Source organism: Lycorma delicatula, chromosome 4 (genome assembly GCF_047948215.1).
Source record: "Lycorma delicatula isolate Av1 chromosome 4, ASM4794821v1, whole genome shotgun sequence".
NCBI classification, from domain to species: Eukaryota; Metazoa; Arthropoda; class Insecta; order Hemiptera; family Fulgoridae; genus Lycorma; species Lycorma delicatula.
The window spans coordinates 28,242,898-28,267,560 of record NC_134458.1 but is presented as its reverse complement, the minus strand read 5'-3'; the positions used below and the strand labels follow the sequence as shown (position 1 = coordinate 28,267,560).

Here is a 24,663-nt window from a genome sequence, read left to right as displayed (position 1 = left end):
AGTTATTTTTATTTTAAATAAGTATTATGCCATGATCAATATTTTACAAAAAAAAAAGGATGCATATAAACAACTTTGCCTGATGTAAGGTGCACCAGAATCAGGGTGTTATATTACAATACTAATAAAAGAATACAGTAAAGAGGAATTTTTATTTAAGCCTCATGATGTTACAGAATATTTAGACAGTAAAAATTCATGCTATGCTGTAATAAGTAGCTCTTCTGAAGAGGCTATTTTATTATTTTTATAAGCTTAATCCGGACTTGTTGAAGGATTTCAATTCAATTGAACCCCTTGAAATATCATCTAATCGGTAATCACAAACAACTTTCATTTGTAATTGCATAGTTAATCACACAATCTAAAAATCCACAAGCAATTTAAGTTATGCTGGGTTTACAAAAGTGTGGTATCGTCTTTGCAAGACTGGGCAACATGTGATTGTGAAAAATTAGAGTAATTTGCATTGGCAGTTGACAGTTCCTAACTACGCCTTGACTGAATTTGGACAGCAGCTGGTCATGACCGATCAGAATGAGAACAAGTTAGACGAGACTGTGAACTTGCCAGACAAAATACAAAATGATCAAGACAGAACTCTGTGATGGTGTAACTATTGTGTAAGATGTGAAAGTCAAAATGTAACATAATTATCTAGTGCATTCACTAATGCATGAAATGAGTAATGACAGATGTGGTGGTAAAAGTGATACTTACTTACAACTGTAAAAAGGTTGCAGGAAAAATCTAAATCCCAGAAAGTTATACAATAATCACCCACTGCAATCTGAATGGTGTGAACATTCTGAGCTATCAGAATGAATATTTAAAAGAGACAAGGCTGAATTATGTAGCTAGAAATAATATTATAAAAGTAATGAATGATTTGGACAATTATCAAATAGTTCACTCAGCAAATAATTTACAATTGTGTCATTCCATGTCAACTGGTACAGTTTTGAAAATCATCCCTAGTTGACCATCCCCAAATATAATCAAATTTTTGGTGAAGGTTCCATCAAATTCCAGCTCTTTATCTGCTATGGCTGATTTTTTGTGGCCTCTTGAAAAAGGGGTACTTATTTATAGTTTGTGGACATATGTAAAAATTGTTATCTTTGAATAACAATTTTGACAGCAATAATACAGATACAGATTCAAATTTTGGTATTGTAGGTTAACTATTTATGCTATATCCAAATATGTTAGCCACAAGTTTCTTTTGGAACCTGGTTTTGAGATATAGCAGCTGAAATTCAGCAGAAAATTTGTGAAAAAAATTTGGAAGTCAAAGATTCAGCTTATATATTCCTTATCAAATATTTTAATCAGAATGAGACTTTGTAATTTGAAAAGGGGAATAACTATGCATAGGATCCTGCAGTTTCAAAACTGGAATCTTACGACAGGAGAAATCCATCACCAAATTTGGTCAAAAAGTTTTTATTATAATTTTTGGCCCATCTTCAAGGGTTATATCTCCAGAGATATACCTTCTCAGATTTTGTTAGTCTTATAATAGGTGGAAAGGGCAAGTTTTAAACAACATAATCCATGCATTTTGTTTTTTGGCCCATATTCTGTGTTTGGTTATTTCTACACTATTATGATATAGGAACTATTTAGTTCTTACTATGGCTGCTTGGTCTCTTCGCTCTCCTCTCGAAAGACAAGCGTTCACATATGCTGCAACAATTGTGTATTTTTTATTGTTTTTTTATGAACATTATGTATGTATTCAGTTATGTTTAAAATGCTTTCAACACCACACTGTAAAAATTATTTATTCTCCAGATGGATGGATCATCAAATTACAGTCCACTAGAAACATGAATTTATGTTACAAAATTTTTAAACAAAACATTGCAGTAGGTAAGAAAGCTTTTCAAAAATAATTAATCTTTAACATGCGACAGATTTTTAATCAATGGAAAGTTTTACTTAATTAAAACAGCTAAAGGTGGAAAAACATTCAATGCTTCAGAATATTATTAGATTTTTTAAAGTACGTTCTAAAATTTACAATATCTTAAAAAACTTTGCAGTGTTCCAAAAAATATTGGACTATTGTAAAACTTTCTAAGCTGATCTGAAAAATCCATTTTCTAAAATGTTCAAGAAATTATTAGAATTTTCTGGAGAACTCCATTCTACAAATTTCTGGAAAATTCCATTTCTTCCAGAACATTCTAAAATGTTCTTTACTTTGAAAAAAGGGTATATAAGCATCAAATTTTTGTGAATGAATAACTTCTAAATCAGTTGTGACATTTACTGTTATCTCCAACTGTGTTTTGAACTGTTTTAAAATGAGTGAAGTTCTTGGCCCCTGGCAGTTTGGCAAGTCTGATGGCTTTGAATGCCACAAGTCTTTAACGTTTAATTATGGAAAAGCTTTTTTTTCCCCATGAAAGAACTCTCAGCAATGGCAAGAACAGCAGCAATCTGGAATTAGCTTTAATGAAAATTCTGACATATGTTCCTACCATAAAACTGTTTTGCTGATAAGTTTGAATTCCTACAGAAGGACTGCTGTAACCCATTTAGAAAAGTCACATAATGCCAGAAAAGGATTGTGGCCCATTGATACTGATTCTGCTGACCAATCAAAAATTTTAACAAATTATGACTTCAAGCCAGGTCAAACATTATGCTCACCATGTAGGCAAAAATCGGCTCAAAGAGAGATTCAGCCAAAGGATAATCAACCTGAATCAGAATCTAGTGATGTGGAAATGCTAGAGACTTCTGGAAGAATGGATACCTTACTGTCACCACTTGGAATCTCCTTTGAAGGTAAAAAATGTCAGCATACAGGATTCAAAAGACTACCTGAAGCAGAAGGTAAAAAGTGCAGAAGATGCTATTGCTACTACAGTAACAGCTGCTGCTGGTTTGAGTGTTACTGATATAATGCGAACATTAAAAAGTAAGCAGTGTCAAGGATGTAAAGATCTGGATATTCTGATTGAAGAGCTCACCCATAACAAGTTCAGATTTGGACATTAGCACCCAGTTGCTGGAGTATTGAGAAAACACTTCTGATAAATTCCAAGTTTCAATGCAAATGGTGAAGAGGGCCAGGAAGCTCAAATCTGAAGTTGGTATTTTGGCAACACCAGAAAAAAAGATGGAAAAAATTGAAAGATGATATTAGACAACGGGTCCTCAAATTTTTGGAAGATTATGAATTTTCCCAAATCTATCCAGGAAAGGAAAATTTTGTTTTAGTTAGGATCAATGATTAAGTTCATGATAGCTGCAATATCCATCAAGGGTGACTACAAGGTATTATTGGGAAAACTGTATGCAGCTTAGAATCTAAGGATTGCATGCTACAATATTGTGAACAGTGTCCTGGAAAAACCTGGATTGGAGTCCTATTTATTAGATGAGCTTAAACATTATGACTTGGAGGAACTAATAGAATATGAGCAGTGGATTCATACATAGTCACAACAGGTGACTATGGAAAATTTTATTGAAGAGCTTTCCTTAAAGATCTTTTCCCTGACTAGCCACCATTTTGTTTCAAAACATCAAAATTCATATTTAAAACAACTGAAGTAAAATTTAAATGATAATTATACCATTATCCTGATGAATTTTGCTGAGAACTATTCATTTATTTAGCAAGATGCTGTAAGGGATTCCATTGGGAAAGTTGCACTGCATCCATTCATGGTTTATAACAATAAAAACGAACTACAGAATCTTAGCATTTGTACGGTCAGTGATTATCCGCGCCATGATATCATGCTGTTCATATAGCGTTGACTGAACTGATCAAATACTTGAAGACAGCGACTGAAATAAAGCATATACACTACTTCAGTGATGGTTCAGCTACTCAATACAAGAATTTTATTAATTTGTGCCACCATGAAGAAGACTTTGGGATAACAGCTAACTCTTTTTCTACTAGCCACGGAAAATCACCTTCTGATGGAATTGGAGGTACAAAACAATTAATAGCACATGCCAGTCTTCAGCGACCTATAGAAAACCAGATATTGATTGACACTAAGAGACTTATTTGAATTTTGTAAAGAAAATATACCAAGAATCAGGCTCTTTTTTACTCCAAGCGAGGAAGTTGAGAGAATCTGACTTGAACAGAAAAGCCAGTTTAGTAGTGGTCACTCAATTGTTGGAACAAGAGAGAACCACCAATTTAAGCCAGTTAGCAAAGCTAAAATCCAAGTCAATGATGCTTCAGTATTTGAAGCTGTTAAACCTATTCACTTACCAGCTTGCAACCAGGCCAATATCTGGCTTGCATGTACAACAATACTTAATGGATTAGAAATAGATGTGATATATCTTTTGAAGAACATGATGCCCTCCTCATTAGTTTTATGCACCCTCATGGTGCATTCTTATCATTGGCCCCTACCCTAGAAAAGACATTTGCTGGATCCCAAAACAGCACATATTTGCTACTCTTGAAGTACCATCAATGACATCATCAGGACAATCTATGTATCCAGAATACATCCAGTCTATGATTGAGAAACAATTTAAGCTGAAGTGGAATAAGTATTGTGCTAAAACGTTTGACTGCTTTATATATTTTTATTTTATTTTGAAGCTACTGTGTTCTATAATACTGTAATACTTTATTGCATTCTGTTATTACTACTACGACAATATTTAATTTTGTTTACAATTTTAATATTTTTGTGCATTGTAATAAATATTTAAAAAAATTGTGCTTGCCATAACAGATATAATTAGTTGAAACCGTCTCCTCTGCATTCAATAGGAGACAAGGTAGAGCTAATACAGTTAACAATTTTGCATTAACAGGCAGCAAAACAGTTATTACTTAATACAAAAATTACTTTCTACTAGAGTATTCATTTAATCCATAAACATCACGGTAAACTTGCTCTCTGTGTGAAAGATGCATTATCATTAATTGTTTTATCTGCCACTTATAAACGACAGGTCAAAAAACAAACTGCATGGCTTTTGTAGTTTAAAAGTTGCTCTTTCTAACTATTATAAAACTAACAAAATCTAAGAAGGTATACCTGAGATACAAGCTTTCAAAGGAAACTGAGCTAAAAACTTTCTGACCAAATTTGATGATGATTATGTCCTGACGTAAGACTCCAGTTGCTTTGAAACTTTAGGGTGTGTACACAATATGCCCTTTTTCAGGTTACAAAGACTCATTCTGATTAAAGTACTAGATAAGGAATTATATGAGCTCAAATTTTGACTAAGCAACAACTTTTTGGCTGAATTTCAGCTGTTATATCTCAAAACCAGGTACTAAGAAATTTGTGAATAGCATATTTGTATTCAGCATAAAATGTTAACCGAAAGTATTAAAATTCAAACCTATAGCTTTATTATTGTCTTCAAAATTATAAGTCAAAGTTAGAATGTTTTGTATGTATGAATGAACTACTAGTAAGAACCTTTTATTCAAGAGATCACAGAATATCAGCACAGATATAGCGCTAAAATTTAGTTAAATGTCATTTAAGACCACAGCGAATGTCCATGCAAAATTTAATGAAGTTTGAGTTGGTCGACTGGGGACCTGTTACGTTTTCACCCCTTCTTGCCATCGGGTGCTGAAACCTAGCAGTGGCTAAGGTGCCCATGACAAACTATGGTCACCAGACTATCACGCCACTCTATGTCACAAGGTGCTCCCTTGAGCACTGTACGTAGCATCTTCTAACCAGTCTGCACTTATACCTGACCTAAGACAGTCGTGTCCAGATGGACTCTCTCAATTCAGATGAACATTACTTTAAGTTTTATTTAGTTTATGTTTGCAATCTTTAGCATTAAGTTATAAGTTACAAGTGTTATGTTGCAAAATTATTTTAAACTGCCAAGACGACGTACACTTAAACAATCCTTCAGTAATCAACAAGTTGTTGTCTTCATTCATCACCTATGAACACATACAATCCACCCTCGCTCTAAAATCTACCGCAACGCTGTTAACCAAGGGCGCCCCGTCGACATCTCAACAGGACCACTGGTCCACTTGACATGCAATGAACCAATTACAACTCAATTGTTACACTTACTGTTTACATAAAATACTGTAAATTCTTAAAATAAGTTTCATTTATAACCAAAAGAGTATGTTAATAACTTATAATGTATACATGCCAATAACTTCACAGTTTACCCAGCACCCACAAACATTTATGATGTCCTGAATAAACAAGTTTTACACCCAGATCCCTTATATTTATGTGTGCGTGTGTATTATGCATACATTTTTTTATTCCTAGAAGCAAAATTATTTTGTCTAATGAAATAAGATTCCTTATATATATGTATATATTATTTATTCTTTGGTGCACTGTTACAACACAGATTGATTACTTCTACATTTTACCAAATATACTATATCTCTCTTGTATTTTCTTTTTGACTAAACTGAAGTTAAAATAATGCAGGACTTACTGGAATATTTTATGATGATTAGGCTAGGTGATGAATTGACTTACATATAGTACTTGAAAACAAGAATCTGCTTGGCAATAAAGAATATCACTTCTGACCAACTATAAAAATAGAGTAACAGAATCCTTAACTGATCATTAGATTTTGAAAACTAATAGCTATTTAATCTTCTTAACATGGAATTAAGACATAATTGGGTAGGAAATTAAAAATAATGAATGAGTATATTCAAATATTCTGATTGAATAACCATCAATAAGTAACACCCATTTTACAGAACCAATCTTTTTTTTTTATGTGCGTCATTTTATCTTATATGGTTATCAGATCTTGCTCGGTTGAAAGTCATTGATTTGTTGCTTTTGCATCACAAGGGCAAAGTTTATTAATGCTTTGCATGAAAGGAATAATTCAATCTAATCAGTTCATTGGACTTAGTTAAATACTGTCAAAACATAGAAAAATAGCATAAATAAATATGCTTATGAAAAACAAAAAAAAATTAAACTGAAAATTTTAAACTTTTAAAAATTAAAGATAAGATATTAACTGTAAAGGTCAATGATGTAAATTGCTGTTGAAAGTAGTGACACTGACAACTCCTACCTGCCTTGTGAGGGGTTGTACACTACCCATCCAGGTAATATATATTGTCAACATTAGCATACAAGCTAAATCTATAGTTTTATAATAAAACTGCAGCAAAAATATTTATTAACCATGTTTACATAATGAAATCCATTAATGTGTTAATGATGTTACGGTTTACTTAATTAATGAAAAAATTAAATAATGTAAAATTAATTTTAGTTTAAAATTGACAGAACAGTACAGCTCCGTCTTCGTCACTCCTTTCAGTAATCAGGAGGATAATCAGTTAGTCAACTTCAATATCTATCACACAAGTTATTTTCAATCTCAATAACATGTTGGCCAAATACAGATCGCATATCAGCATCTATCAAAGCAAACTTTTCTTTAATGAGACTTATTAAATTCACCTTAAATGTTATGTTTGAATCAGCTATAAAATTTTTTATATTATTTCACAAATTAGCTCAATCGGGTTTAAGCCTGCATGGGCAGTTTATCAATATGTTCTTGTAAGATAATGTTAGGATAATAATAATAAGTTACAAGCTGTTTAGATACTTATATCAACCAAAGTAACTCTGCCCTAAACACTGGCATTTTGAGGAAATATTCCTACTTTTTTACCATTCTTGCATTTCCACTTTAAAATTTAACACAGTAAGAATTTTTCCATTTTGACAGGATTGTTTATCTGTATCCCACTTTTCAAAGTTCTTTTGATTCATATTTTCAAAGGAGTCATCTGTTTCTGAGCTAAGTCCTTGTTAGTAAAACAATAAATAATATTTTTTTCAGCCTTCATGCATTTATAATGGCTCTTTCATCTTTGGAAATTGGTGAATGGACTTCTTCATCGCTTCCATCCTTCACAATTTTTGGTTGAATGTCAAGACTGTTATGAAAGTTGTACTTTCATGACATCTTTTCCCTCAAGCAACAATTTTCTATTATCGTGAGTCTGTTACCCACTTAAATTTTTAAATCATTTAATAATCCTTAAACCTGTTTCTCCCTCTTCCTTGCTGCCTTATACCATGTTTTTTATTTTGGAACTTTTTTAAAATCAGTACCGTTTTCTCAGTCAAGTACAGATTGTGTACAATTCTTATAACAACTGATGAATTAAAACTTTGAGCAACAGGTTTCTCTCTCTTGCCAATTTTATCTAGTGTTGAAACTCGACCGCTTTCTTTATCTGAAAATATGCCTTCAGCTTCCTTCTAGTATGTTTTCAGACTGATAGATACAACCATAGCTTTAATGCAAAGATGTTGAATTTGGAGCAATAGAAAAAGAACATTGTCATTGATTTTTTGGTTTTATTAAGCACTGCATTTTCTTTCATAATTTTTATACATCATATTAATTTCTTTGCTTTGTCCATGAAATATTCTACTTTTTACTTTACTTTTTTATTGCTTCATTTATAGCAGATAAAAAATTTCCCCAGATTTATCAAACAGGAATATAGTAACATTGGAACTACCAAATTGTTCCTTCTATCAACATTTGACTATATTGATACTTATTAAGTACCTACGTTCTATGTTTTGAGCCAATATACCTTTCCCCCTGCTTTATTAGGAAAGAAAAAAGTTAATGCAAAAGTTGAGGAACTCTTTGTAGAGAATAAGCATTTTCACCATGATGTTAAGCTGGATAAAAAAAAAACACCAACTAAATGAGAAATTACAGAAGGTGATTCTAAAGAAATTATGTCAAAATGATAAGAGGACGGAAAGATTATAGTCTTAGAGGGAAATGGGTGAAACATTTCAACTGTAGTAAACTTTATGCTCACCATTTTTGTGAACATTTACAAAAAAGAAGTTAAATAGAAATGAAAAATCCAAAAACAAATTTTGTGGTTTTCCTTACAGGAATAATCTCAAAACTGCATGGTTTTAGATGTCATCAATCACCATCATCAGTTTAAGGAGCAGTTGTAACAGACGGATAACAATATTATGTGTAGTTTACGCATTTACTCTGACATAAAGAAAAGAATGTCTCAATCTCATTCTTGTGTTCTCTGTTACTGAAATTTTGAAAAAGAATTAGTGGTTTCATTATATGGAGTTTCAAATGTTACTTTTGGATATAGTGTTAAGTGGTTCAAAAAAATATGAAAAGTACAAAGCAGAAATGTAAATAACATTAAATTAATATTATACAAAATACAACTGAACTAGGAATTAGGAATACCTATACAGTAATGATTATTGAAAATTACAATGAATAATAAATAAGTTTAATTTTGGTAAAACATTGCAGTTGCCAGACATTAATTCAATTGATAGGGGTATGTTGCTTCAATGAAGGGCAGTTTAAAAAAAAATGTATAAAAAAGAAGAGAAGCAAAAAAAGATTGCTTTGTAATTGGTTAAAACAAAATTAAATATAAAATTTACAAGCGATTCAGAAATTATTAATAGAAGATAAGAAATTTAATAACATCAAGAAAATTGTTAGTACTATCCAAAATAGTAGAAATAAATGACAAAAAAAAAGCTAGGGGCATATATTGTAAAAAATGGGGTTTTCTTTCTTTTCTTTTTTTTAACTAAAAAGTTTCTACTTTTACTATTTTCTAAAATCAAATGACTGACTTCTGCATTCTGAGATGTTGACATAAGATCTGAGTAAAATTAAAACTAAAAATTCATCCCCCAATCCAATTTTGGTGTCAGTTTTAAATTTTATTCCTTTACACTTGATCAATGAAATAAAGGCTGCCTTAAATTTTGAAGTTGCCCTACAATATGATAAATTACACAATTTCCTCTGATTACCATATAAAAAAATGATCACTGGGATGTAAATCTGATGAAATATGGACATACCTGGAATTTCTTCTTGTATCTGTGGTTGAGCTACAAATTTCCAAGGTCCAGCTTGAACTTTTCTTTTAGGCACAAGTTCTCCTGCTTCATTTTCTTCCATTTCTCCATCTTCCCCGTCTTCTCCATCATCAATACCTTCATCTCCAGCTTCACTTTCAATAGTCAGATTTTGTATTTTCAATCCAGTGTAGTCCTTTTTCTCTTCTTCAAAATCTTTCCATTCATCCTCCTCCTAAAATACAACAAAGAAAATACAAATCAGACTCGTAATGTTTTTGAATAATCAGGCATACCATGTGCTGTGGTTTACAACTGGTTAAAACTGGTGTTCTTTAAACTATACCATACCATATTTCTGTTATACAATCATAAGATTATTCCATGCTACTGTAAAATGAAGGTGCTGCCGGCTAGGTGTGCATAGTTTCACACGTACTTTCTTACAAATATTTCTTCAAAAGGGAGTACCACACAATGATATAAACCTACCAGTTGTTTATAAAAATATTTTTTCATTCAATTAATTTTTTTTAAAGATTTATAAAGCCCCCAAACAAAGTAAAGCTGTTCATACATTAATAAATAACAGAGTAAATGTTCATACAAGTCTACAACAAAACTCTGCTCAAAGTTGTTTTATAACTTTAGCATGCAAACTGGTCAGAAAGCCAACACCAAGAATCATAAATTATTTTGTAACAAGAAGAATTGATCCAGTCTAAATATTTGTTAACCAGTTTTATTTCTGTATCTAAAATTCAATAAATCCACAGTTCTAAATATTAATGGCTATAAATTATTTTTTAATGTTCATTATTTAATGCTGAAATTTTTTAATTTAAAAATCTAATTAATGAACTGAATATATGTAATGAATTTTCAGATTTTTAAAAATAACAATCCCTTATCTGATACTATAGCTTTTTGAACTAAGGCTAAAAATTGTGTTGTCTAATACGTTAGGTCTACCAAACCTTTCAAACAATTTTAATAGTACTCTACATAATCAGACAAATACAAAATAAACCAAAATTAAATAGTAACAAAAATTAGATCAGTTAAGTGCTTAAAGCAATAAAACTTTTTTTCACTAATCAGGTGCAGCACATCTTTTATTTATTTTACTATATAATGGATAAATTTATTGTATTGCATGTATTAATATATTTCCAACTTGTATTAAATTTAAAAAAAAATGTATTCTCACATAATAAATGTGTCAAATAATGATGATAGCTTTAGCTTTAGAGTACATCAATTAACAAAAAGAAAAAATTAAAATAAATTTTTATGAGAACAGTCTATGATTGGTTGGAGTAAATCAATGCATTAAGAAAGAACAAAACCTGTTAACATTTACATTAAAACAATGATTCTAGACAAGCTAAATGTCAAAAATATCAACAATAATCAAAATCACAATTCTTAAAAAATTGACTCCATCGCTCCACTGGATCAAACGAAAGGCAATACTTTCTCAATAAAAAAAACCTTTCAAGAGGAGGATCTTTCATGTAATTTCTTACACTCAATCATTCTTTGTACATTAGAATTATTAACATTAGCCTACTTTTTAATCATGATATGAAGAAAGTAAATTGCAAATCTTTCTTATTATACTGGGCAACTAGCCAGTCAGGGCTTGCTTCACTAACCCTTCCAGTTTAGCCCCCTAGACCCCCACTCTGTTAATTGTTGATAAAATAACAATTAAACCCTGAAAAGCTCTTTCCTCAAACATTTCCCTCGTTCTTGACATAGAAGGTGTTGTAGATGAACATATTCCTTTTGGTTCTCCTTTCTATTAGACTAGAATACCTTATATCTCAGGAAGTGATCAAAGTAACAAGCTGAAAATCAGATGTTATAAAATGCACTATCTATTTTTTTTTACATCAAAAAATGAAATCAAAAACTGAATTAGGTCCAAGAAAAAAATTCACAACTTCATCCCCAGGGGGCTAGTGCCTCAATCTAAGGCTTAAGGTTTTATCTGGGATAACATGAATATATCCTGAAAACTTGAAACCAATCAGTCACTTGGTTCTTGCTAGATGCTGTTGCAAATGGACAGAACCACTATAAACATTTGCATTTACATGAGATATGTAATTGTTAGTTCTTAATGAAACCATAGAACACTGATAACTGCTGCATGCTACTACAAATTATTAAGGCCTTCACACTTTGATGTCTGCAAAATGAAATCACTTGTACTGTTATTAGAGTTAATTAAATTTTTATTTGATGGTGTGACTTCAAATCAATCACCTTGTATCAGTTTTACCAATACACAATTTATATCAGTTTGAATCCTACATAATTAGTTTACTCTAGTTTATAATCAGTTTCATCATGTGACTGTGTGTGTGTGTATGTTTGTATATAGATTCATAAAAAAGAACATTGCACTTTATGCAACAGTTTGAACAAAAGCGGCAATTGTTAATGATTTGGACAATAAATTTTCATCAAGTGACCATGAAAACAAAGAATACAAAACATTTTAGAATTGGGGCAAGACAATGTAATGACATGTTATCTGCACCATTGCAATTTATAAACAGATGTGATAACAACTACACTGAAAAGTCCTCAGCGTCAGGAGTGGACAAAAAAATGTTAAATCCCATATTTTCATTAGTTGAGTGTATAGAAGTGAAAGTGAAAAATAACAAAGATGTAGACACTATTGCGGATGCTGTTGTCATATAAAATACATTATTTGATAGCAAATACATTTAAGAATAGATAATGTGGTGGAGGCAGGAGATGAATATGACATTATTTTTACCACTAGCAGATAAGGTATAAATTATTAGTATGGACATAAATTCACCAAGATCTTAGAATGAGACTCAATATTGACTTGAAAAAAGTAATATATTGTGAATGAGAACTGAGAATATTAAACACAAGTAAAATGCAGTGTAGTGTTACAGACACTTTCTGAGCTCATTCTACTAGCAAAAATAATGGAAAAATGTCATATAAACATGGGTGGTCCAGAGACACTGTTAGCAGGTTACGGCTAGTGAAAGAGTTTACCCTGATTCTTGGGCAGTTAAATTAAACCATACTGAAATTCTGGAAACCCAAATTAAGGGAGTAAACTTGATGGTTTCTTATGGTTTTTTACCTGAAAAATTTCATAAAAAACATCCCAAAACCACATCTCAAGGAATTTTCATAATATCCAACAGAAAAATTTGTTGCCTAATAACAATTTTTTTTTACATTTGTAATTCAAAAACTTTCGTTAAATACCTAATAAATGCATAAAATTTAATATTAAAACTTGTAGAGAATTTAATTCTGAGACAATTGATGAAGAATAACCCAATAAAAAACAAATACAAGTCCAAGAAATTTGATTTTATTATTAAAACTTACTGTATGAAAATGAAGGGATTACATGTACAAAGCAAGTTTGCTTTCCTATAAAGTGCAATCTTATAATAAATAGTGTTGTATTAAAGAAAAAAATAAAATTAAAAACCAATACTAATGTTATTCATACAATAAAGTTTACGTATCTTTTGTGAATTCACTGTCAAATGAAAATTTGAGAAATTATTTCATAAGTTGGCAACACAGATATCAGCTGGCCAGCAATACACTGTCGTGTCGTCGTGTCATCAGTATATGTGTGTGTTTTAATTGGTGTCATACTGCAATGCCTTTGTTATTTACGATTCTTTTTTTAAGTTCACCGATGCTGACAACTTTCGTAGCATATAGCCTGTCTTTGATAAACCCTCAAAGAAAGAAATCAAATGGCATGTCAGAGGACTGAGGTGGCCAGAGAATTGGTCAATCAGAGACAATCCAAAGTTGAGGAAATTGTTCATGTAGGTAATCCCTAATATGTAAACCCCAGTGTAGTGGTTATGATTATGTACTTATTTACTTCGTACATGATTATGTACGAAGTAAACGCTGGGTTGCCGATATTCAATTTATGGTACTGCATACTCCTGTAACAAATCTACATAATTATCGCTAGTAACTGTTGGCTCAGTGAAGAATTTCAACAAATAATGAACACCAAATGTTAATTTTCAGGTTACCATATTATTGTGTTTGTTGAACAGCATGAGGGTTCTCCTACCCCAAATCCAACAATTATGATGGTTAATATAACCATGGAAGGTAGCTTCTGTCAAAGATAACATTTTTTTAAAATGCATTAGCTTCATTCACTTTTGAACCCACAAGGAAAAAATGAGTACTTTAAAAAAAAAATAAAAATAAAATTGCTGGGATGAGATGGATTTTTATCAATTAACACTGAAAAACCTTTTTGAATAATGGCACAACATAACCGAACTCAAGCCAGCTGCCTGAGCTTGAATAATAGCAATATAAAATCCCATAGGCATTCGATATGGCTATATGACTTCAGTCCCTTGGTAGTGTAATTATGATTCGTTAATGAGTCAGTACTCAATGTGTTATAAACTCATGCTAACATATTACACAAAGTAAATAAACTTCCAGAAATCATCATCAACTGATAATTTATACATCAGCAGCCAATATGGTATGCCATACATGACCACTGATTTGTGAAATAAAGCTGCACACTTGCACTTGCATATCAGCAGTTCAAGTCTCAGCATGACAGCACATCATGTCTATGTCACTAGAAGCTTTACATACATTTGATGTTCAATAATAGAAATTAGTTCATACATTTCTCCTCTAATATTTATGAACTGAATAATATGCATACATAAATTGTTTAAACACAAAACCGTTATATTAAAAATAGATATATTTCACCCGCTGCTTACATGCATACTTATATTTTTACACACATGTGAGTTGGTAAAAATATTTTACCTCAGTAAATACAATTTCTATAAATGTTTTAAACTACCGAAAATACAGAAACAATTGTAACCCTATAAAATTAACCCATTCACATACCATTTTTTCCCCCGATCATTACTTAACTGATAATGATAAATCTTATATATGGTTGGCCCTAGTCGTATTTGACAATTTACATTGTTTATAACTGTATTAATTAAACATACAATGCAATTTACTTTTTAATTAAAATGGAAGCTCTTTTAAATTAGGAAAAGTTCACCCACCTCACCTATATGCAACTAATCTAATTTTTTCACTAACATCCACATAGACATCATTTCTCCTGTAAATTAAGCCAGGGTTTTCTCCTCATACCACATAAGTAAAGATGAGTTTTAATTGAAACAAAGCATAAAATACGATAATTAAAAAATGATGAATGTAGCTGGTTCAGCAACGAAGGTAGAATAGTTGACTTTTCCCATCTAATATATTTTTACAATACCTGTCTAATGTCAGTCCATCAATCTTTTTTAAAACTATTTTTTTTTTTTCATTCCTTTAAGCTAATTTCTAGAGTGAATAATGAACTATCCCACTTCATAATCAGAGATAGTTTCTACGTGAATTGATCATTCCATTCCTCTACCCTATCACAATTATTCTTTCCCCTGCTTCCTATGGTAGATGGCAGGCATAGGGTTATGGCTCTTTACTGGGATTAGCAGGACTATGGCTCTAATGCCTAACTGTGTGGTGGCTTTGCTTCTAATCTGAAAGTCGCACAAAAAGACTAACTAGTGGTTGAGGTGCCTGTCAGTTGCAGCCTTCTGGCTCTTCTACAATTTTATCTTATCTATATTTAGTGAACAGCAAAACTATTCTCTTCTCCTTTTAGAAATATATAAAGATATAATGAGAACATTTTACCAACATCAGTGTTTGTAAGTTACTTATTATTACTGAGCAAATTACCACACACTAAACGAATCAAGTTATCTATCTTATTCTATTTAAATACAGACTAAGTACAAAAAAATTACAATTGTATAATTATTTTTCACCAATTCAAATCGGCAGTAATTGCCACTTCATTGTGAGTAGCATAATATTTATATTTACAAAGGTGAAATTTACCCCGATGAATCTAATTTACAGCAAGTACCAAAACTTTTCCTTTGGTAACTTTCATAGGTAAAAAAGTGAATAGAATAAGACAATTCTTCACGTGAATTGGAAAATAATCAGACAGTACACAGCATCTGAGAGGTGTGTCCACTTACATAAATATCCAAGTATATTATGTGCACTATTAAAGCTGCCCTCCCAATCACAATTGGATCTGCAATGAAGACAAGTGTAGAAAGTTAGGATACGTGGCTGCCTATTTAATTGCTTTTGATAATTTACATAGTTCAGATCTCGACCACAAGGGAGATTTACTAATCAAGTGAATATCATACCTACCATTTCTCCTAAACTTGACACTTCAAAAAATGATTACTGTACTCTGCAGTCTGAAATTTCTAAAATATAAAAAATGTATCAATCATTATGTTTCTGTAGACAAAAGATGGAATGAACTGAAATTTATCTTAGAACTTAAAGCTGTTTAAGGCTAAAGGCATGGTGATTACAAAACATGCAAAAATTACATTTTAAATACAGTAAAGTTAGCAAGTTGGGGTACAAACATGTGAAGATCCTTTTCTGTCAGCATTTTTTGGCCTCAACATTCGAAGAGGAATCACACTGCAATTGCCACATACTTTACTAAGATTTGTAACAATGATTTAAAAATTTCAGTTGTTACAATGTGAAATATAAGATGATGACTGTTTAGTGTACTAAAAAGTGTGTAGCAAGTAGAGATTTCCCAACAAAAGATCTGAAATCAAGAAAAAAAATCACCAACAAAAGACTCTGTAGAGAATCTGTATTTGTGGGTCTTTCACTAATTTCTTGTGCTTTAAAGGAAATAATATTATAATTTACTTCATGGCCTTCAGTCCTGATCAGATAATTTCTGATTTTAATCTTTCTAGTACAAGAAAAACTTCCTGTCACGGTAATCAATTGTTTTTTGTTTTCAGTCATTTGACTTGACTGGTTTGATGCAGCTCCCCAAGATTCCCATCTAGTACCAGTCGTTTCATTTCAGTATATCCCCTACATCCTATATCCCTAACAATCTGTTTTACATATTCCAAAACGTTGCCTGCCTGCACAACTTTTTCCTTCTATCTGTCCCTCCAACATTAAAGCGACTATTCCAGGATGCCTTAATATGTGGCCAATAAGTCTCTTTTTAACTTTATTTTTCCAAATGCTTCTTTCTTCATCAATTTGCCGCAGCAACACCTCTTCATTTGTGACTTTATCACCCCATCTGATTTTTAACATTCTCTATAGCACCGCATTTCAAAAGCTTCTAATATTTTCTTCTCAGATACTTCAATTGTCCAAGTTTCATTTCCTACACTCCAAACATATACTTTCAAAAATATTTTCCTGACGTTTAAATTAATTTTTCATGTAAACAAACTGTATTTCTGACTGAAGGTTAATTTTGCCTGTGCTATTCAACATTTCATATCGCGCCTGCTTCGTCCATCTTTAGTCATTCTATTTCCCAAATAACAAAATTCTTCTACCTCCGTAATCTTTTCTCTTCCTATTTTTATATTTGGTGGTCCATCTACTTTATTTCTATTACATTTCATTACTTTTGTTTTGTTCTTGTTTATTTTCAAGCAGTAGTTCTTGCATAGGACTTGCTAATTGTTTTGTATTCTTCACATTTATCTGCTCCTGCTTCTTTTGGTTATCATGACTTTAACACTCTTTTTAAAGTCTGACAGAACTTCCCCTTTTTCATAAATATTACACACCAGTTTGTATAATCTATCAATCGCTTCCTCACCTGCACTGCGCAGTAATTCTACAGGTATTCCGTCTATTCCAGGAGCCTTCCTGCCATTTAAATCTTTTAATGCTCTCTTAAATTCAGATCTCAGTATTGTTTCTCCCATTTCAACCTCCTCAACTTCCTCTTCTTCCTCTATAATACCATTTTCTAATTCATTTCCTCCATATAACTCTTCAATATATTCCACCCATCTATCGACTTTACCTTTCGTATTATATATTGGTGTACCATCTTTGTTTAACACATTATTAGATTTTAATTTATGTACCCCAAAATTTTCCTTAACTTTCCTGTATGCTCCGTCTATTTTACCAATATTCATTTCTCTTTCCACTTCTGAACACTTTTCTTTAATCCACTCTTCTTTCGCTACTTTGCACTTCCTGTTTTAATATTTCTTAATTGCCGATAGTTCCTTTTACTTTCTTCCTCACTAGCATTCTTATATTTTCTACGTTCATCCATCAGCTGCAATATATCGTCTGAAACCCAAGGTTTTCTACCAGTTCTCTTTATTCCGCCTAAGTTCGCTTCTGCTGATTTAAGAATTTTCTTTTTAACATTCTCCCATTCTACTTCTACATTTTCTACCTTATCTTTTTTACTCAGACCTCTTGCGATGTCCTCCTCAAAAATCTTCTTTACCTCCTCTTCCTCAAGCTTCTCTAAATTCCACAGATTCATCTGACATCTTTTCTTCAGGTTTTTTAAATCCCAATCTACATTTCATTATCACTAAATTATGGTCGCTATCAATGTCTGCTCCAGGGTAAGCTTTGCAGTTGACGAGTTGATTTCTAAATAACTGCTTAACCATGATATAATCTATTTGATACCTTGTAGTATCACCTGGCTTTTTCCATGTGTATATTCTTCTATTATGATTTTTAAACTGGGAGTTGGCAATTACTAAATTATACTTCGTGCAAAACTGTAAGTCAGTCCCCTTTTTTATTCCTTTTTCCCAGCTCATATTCACCCACAATATTTCCTTCCTTCCCTTTTCCAATGCTTACATTCCAATCTCCAAATATAATTAAATTTTCATCCCCTTTTATGTGTTTAATTGCTTCATCAATTTCTTTGTACACACACTATACCTCACCATCATCATGGGCACTTGTAGGCATATAGACATTTAACAATCGTTGTCGGCTTAGGTTTTGATTTTATCCTTACAATGATTCTGTCGCTATGCATTTTGAAATATTTTACTCTCTTTCCTATCTTCTTGTTCATTACGAAACCTAGTCCTGCCTGCCCTTTATTTGAAGCTGTGTTAATTATTCTAAAATCCTCTAACCAAAAGGCACTATCCTCTTCCCACAGAACCTTGCTAATTCCCACTACATCTACATTTAAACTGTTCATTTCCCTCTTTAAATTTTCTAACCTACCAACCTTTTTTAGACTTCTAACATTCCTTGCTCCGACTCAGAATGTTTTTTTTTTTTTTTGTGACCTCTTCCTTAGCAGTTCCCCCGGAGATCCAAACAGGGGACTAGTTTACCTCTGGAACATTTTACCAAGAAAGGCGCCTCCATCTCTGTTTACATGAAAAAGCAGAGTTACATTTTCTTGGATAAAAAGCAGCTGTAGTTTTCCATTGCTTTCAGCTGTGCAGTACTCAGAAGATTGAGTGATGTTGATATGGCCGTTTAAGCCCACCTGACCTATAACCTTAACAACTACTGAAAGAGCTGCTGCCCTCTTTCAGGAATCATTCCTTAGTCTGGCTCTCAACAGATACTTCTCCGATATGGTTGCAGCTTCGGTCTAGCTACTCTGTATCACTGAGCACTCAAGCCCCCTCACCAACAGCATGGTCCCATGATTCATAGAGGGAGGAAATCAATTTATCATATGTTAATTATGAAGAGTGAAATTGTGTTTATGTCAATATCACAAATTAATTCAGTGGAGTTTAAATTCATTAATTTCTACTTAGATAAGAACAAAAACCAAAAGGGCATCTATGCTGAAAAACACTAAGCAAATATTAAATAAGCAATATAAAATTTAAATAAGCAAATATTCAGCAAAAAAACTGAAGGTTTCTCTACTTTTTCCCAAAATTACAATAAACATTTACCATAGTTATTTAAAATAGCCTGGTTTTTAATACCCAAGTATTATATGGATTGTGTGCGTACATTTTTCTTAGGTCGTTTCCATAAATAACATAAGGAAAACCTATGCACACAATTTTTATTTACCAGAAATGAAAATATACAAACAATGGAAGTAAAGCCCATGAGTATAAATGAAGTTAGGTTGAAGGAAAAACAGATTTTTGATTGACATGGATAATCATACTCAATTGAAAATGAAATGTTGTAATAAAAAAGCAAAAAAGCCTACATTAATAAAAATAAATTACTAATTCTAAAGAATCTGAGGTCATTCATGACTAAGCAAACCCTCCATCTACACTACTTTTTTTGTCTTGAATTGAAAAAAAGTTTTAATTTAAGAAGTAAATAAAAGTAAATATATAAGTAATATAATAATAGGTATAAAATAAACTCAAGTAACAGACAAAGCACTAAATCATGCTGCATTCTAATCAGTTGCATATAGAGGAACATACTTTATATGTACATAAATTTACCACAACATATTGTTTAGCCCTTCATTATGAGATCCAGTTAGAACTTCATTTTTAACCACTGTGAAGAGTTATTAATATAGAAACATAGTTTTTTCTTCACAGTTTGAAGGCCAAATTGACTTTTCCCATTTTCTACATTTTTTTAATTATTAATCATTAAATAATCCTAATTATTAACCAGTTAAGTTCTAGGATAGTTCGTTCATACAATAAATACAATGCAACAAAATTTATGAACCTCATTAACATAATACATGTAACAGTTTCTAATATTTAATTGATAGTATATATGTCCAACAGTAATAAAGTATGTCCATAATGATTTTTCTTTTCTCTTTTGCAATATTATACAAGCTGCAATAAAGTTTACATAGTAATAAAACTGGGAAAAGAACAATTTTGCAATGTTTGTCCATGACAAAACCAAAACAAAATTTTTTCTACAATGTAAATAATGAACACTACTTACTCTTTTTCACAAAACCGCAAAAAAAAGCAATGCGATTATGAACTTTTTACAATGATGAAAAATAAAGTGTAAGGCATGTTCTACACAACATGGTGCAATATATAACAATATGCCACAATGTGTAGAATATGTCATTCTGACATATAAAAATGAAGGCAACACAGAAATAGAGTACAGTCCTGATGGTGCCACCCAGATCACCACTTTATATGTAAATAAAAGTAATTTACTTTTCTCTTTTATAACAATATCAATATTTAGAAATTTTGAAAAAGAGTACGCATCATTAAACACAAAAAATGGCTATATGACAAACAAAATTATTTAATTTTAGTTCAACAATTAAAGGTAAAATGAGCCACCTTATCCAGTTTTCAGGTACAAAATAATAGATATTTTCATTAATAAAATCACAGTAAAACCTTTCTAAAGTGGATACCACAGGGACAATAAAAAAATTTCCACTTTGGTAGGTTTCCACTTTAAAGAGGAACTGTTTCACACAGATTGGATAACAAAAATTAGATACCACTATAGTTTAATCAGTTTATTGAATAAATAGCATGTTAAAAGTAAAGTAGAAAATGAAAAAAATTTGTTTGAATATTAATTTCAATAAACAGAATAAATAAGTTTACTACATAATCAAAAATGTATTATCACGTTCAGACAAACATTTTGATAGGAGAAACCAGGAAAATCACTTTTATTGCCATTGTACATGTTCTTCATACCACGTCTACAATCAGTGACAACAGATGTTTTTCCATTCGATCACTGTCACTGTGTTTATATCACACTGACTTCATGGGTTACTTAATTCTGTAAGATGCGTCATCTTTTTATATATGACTGCTTCCTTTTTATATATATAACCAATGCTTTCAATTAGTTAATCTCCTGGTACTGTTGCCATTTGAAAAGTTTTAGCTAAAATAATGGTCCTGAAAGTAGATATTCCTGAATAATATGTTAACTTTTTCATTATTGGAAATCATTCATTTAACCTGTCCCATTTCTTCAATTAACTGTTCAGAAATTATTCCATCTTTTATTTTTATTAAATTGGTTAAAATCATACTTCAAAACGACTTTTTAATAGGAAATTTGTGTCCATCGTATACCTCTAATACTACTTTTTTACTTAAGGTCTTTATGTGTTTTTTCAAGAATTTTATTGAAAATTAAAACCCAAAATAACAATAATAAACAAAAATATTATTTTTTAAATATGAGCAACAGTTATTAAAATTTTTGCATTTTGTTCATCACTAAATGATTCAAATTTATGAATTTTGAGCAATAAACATTTATTTAAGTGGCAACAATGAAGTACGATAATATTGTTATTTTATTCTCATTATGTCGAAGTAACTTAAAAATACATTAACCTAAAACTATTACAGTATCATAAAATGAATATTATCATTATAAGATCCAACATAATTAGCTTCTTAAGAACAAAGAATCAGAAAAAGGAATTTCAATATCAGCATTTGGCTGGAAAATTTTAGTCATGACTCATTTTGGAATTTTGTTACTAAAAAGTAAAATGTGATGATGTGAAATTGTATCCAAGAGAACTGGAAGAATCATCTTCTGAAATAAAATTTTTATTTTTTTAAATTATAGCAATTCAAATTAAAACGTTTCTTTCCAGTTTACATTACAAAAGTAAACATTCTAAAAATATAATAAAAAAGATTTCTTTTTCATAAGCAGACTTATAAATTGGAAAATAGTTAGAGCATAATTTTTTCTACTTTGGAAAGGTTTTACTGAGGAGTGATAAGCCAAATAAAACTTCTATTAGAGGTTTCTTCATTATTAAAATTACTAATTTCAAGAATCATGAAGTGTTAAAGGTTAATTAATCATCTTGAATAATGAATAAGAACCAAGCCTGTTGGTAAATACATCAGGTACAATATCTGTTCAAACATTACACTGGCTCACTTATTAATAACGTATGATACATACAAATACTTTAACATGCATATCATCTACACCTAATCATGTGTCTATAAAAAAAAAAAATTCCACTTTATGCACAAAAGCTGGAAACTAATATTATTTACTATATTGATTTCATACTTCCTTATTCATTTACAGTGCAATAAAAAAGTTGTGATTCAAAAACATTATTTAAATAATATAACATGTAATTCCTTCACATAAAAGTAACTCTCCACAATTATAAATATATCCATGCATGATAAAAATCTAGAAAATCAAATAAAGATTAAATCAATAAATATGACATAATAAATAAAAATATTTCACTGAATAGTGATACTGTAGTAGCAGATAGTACTGCAAAGTTATCAGATGGAAAAAAAATTAATGTAAGAAACATGACAAACAATAAAATAGGCATAAAAAAAATCCTGTAATTACTATAAATATCAGTGACACCCCTTTTTAATGAGTACAAAAATTACTATACCTTCCAATAAATAACATATGAAAAGAAATCAATCGATCACGTTTTCATACTTAATTAAACTTTTAACACTACACGATACAACATAATTTAATTACATTGGGTTACAGCTGTTAACCGTAGATGTGCATATTATAAAAGAATAGCCTAAATGTATTATATTTATCTCTGCGAGATGAGGTATGGTCATTTTAGCCGTTTATTAGGAGGTTCTGGGTTCAAGCCCCATTCAGGCATGGCATTTCAAATACTAAAAAAATTCATTAATATTCATCAGAAACTGTTATTTACTTGCACAGCAAGAACACCCAATGTTGGTGCTGTACAAATAAATAATTGTCTTTTTGAGTCTACAAAAATAGAAAATATAAATTGAAATATTATTATATAATCAAATTTGGCGCTAACTGATGTTAGATTGCTTTTTATACTTATTAAACTGTAATACTTTAACTCAAGTATATGATATGGAACAAACATAATGTAATAAAAATACAAAATGCTCCCCCCCAGCTGAATGTTTGCAGTTTTTACAATGCAGGATTCTCCGTGGAAAGAATTTATTAATTTGTTGCTTTACAGTATACATCAGTCTTTCTTAAGCTGAGGGATTGGAAAAGTGTTCCTGTATCTGAGATAATGATCATTATGCACCCAATCCCTGAGACAATGTGAGTGAATGTGTCATTTATATGATGAATAGAAACCTGCTCTTTTTAGAGCTGGCATTTTGATATGCAATATTTTAGCACTAAAAAGGCTAAGAGAAAACCACTTTACTCCTCACTTTCTTAATAAACCTTGGTATGGAATGTTTGTTTCTACTGAGAAAGGCTATGTAATTTTCAGAGGGTGACTAGTGTCTTGTCAAGTCTCCAAGAAACTTTAAGACTATGGCACCCATCTGGAATATCTATACAAGAAATATAAAAATCTCTTTAAATTAGACATGAAAACAGTACTGAATTAACACTTCTTCGCAAACAATATTTATCTACAGCTTCTTGGCAAAAAGTAACACCTAATGATAGAATCACTGATTAAAATGTATAATTTCAACTACAATTTTAGCTAATAAGAATTAGGGTATCAAAAGTTATGAAATATTTAATACCTTACGGAGTGTGAGGTAATTCAAGTGCCAACAAAATCTATTACTGTGTTTTAACTATAATACTAAACTCAAAAATTTTTACTTTATTTTAGAGCATTCTAAAATTCAGACAGGTCTCAAAGAAATAAATATCAGCTAAGATGTTACATTGCACCGATTAGTTTTTTAAACCCTAAACATGATACAACATATGTCTTACCTGGGAAACAAATGTTACGGAAAAATGAGAACTATTAAAAATTATTTAACATTTTTTAATTAATAGATTACAATTTACATAAATCGAACAATAAGAAATTCTTTTTACTAAATGGTTAATTTTATTAAAAGTCGACAGTTACAGAATAGGCTGTTTGCTAATCTATGCGATGAAATGGGAAAAAAGAAAAAATTCCTTC

At 31.0% G+C, this 24,663-nt stretch overlaps 1 protein-coding gene across 1 annotated transcript in view; it reads right to left on the bottom strand.

Moving 5' to 3' along the window:
• LOC142323229 (protein CDV3 homolog) overlaps positions 1 to 24,663 on the bottom strand; it is a 45,107-nt gene that overhangs the window by 12,155 nt on the left and 8,289 nt on the right. The window contains exon 2 of the mRNA XM_075362590.1: positions 9,882 to 10,113. Within this exon, the coding sequence (XP_075218705.1) occupies positions 9,882 to 10,113 (232 nt within the window). The remainder of the gene's footprint in view (positions 1 to 9,881; positions 10,114 to 24,663) is intronic.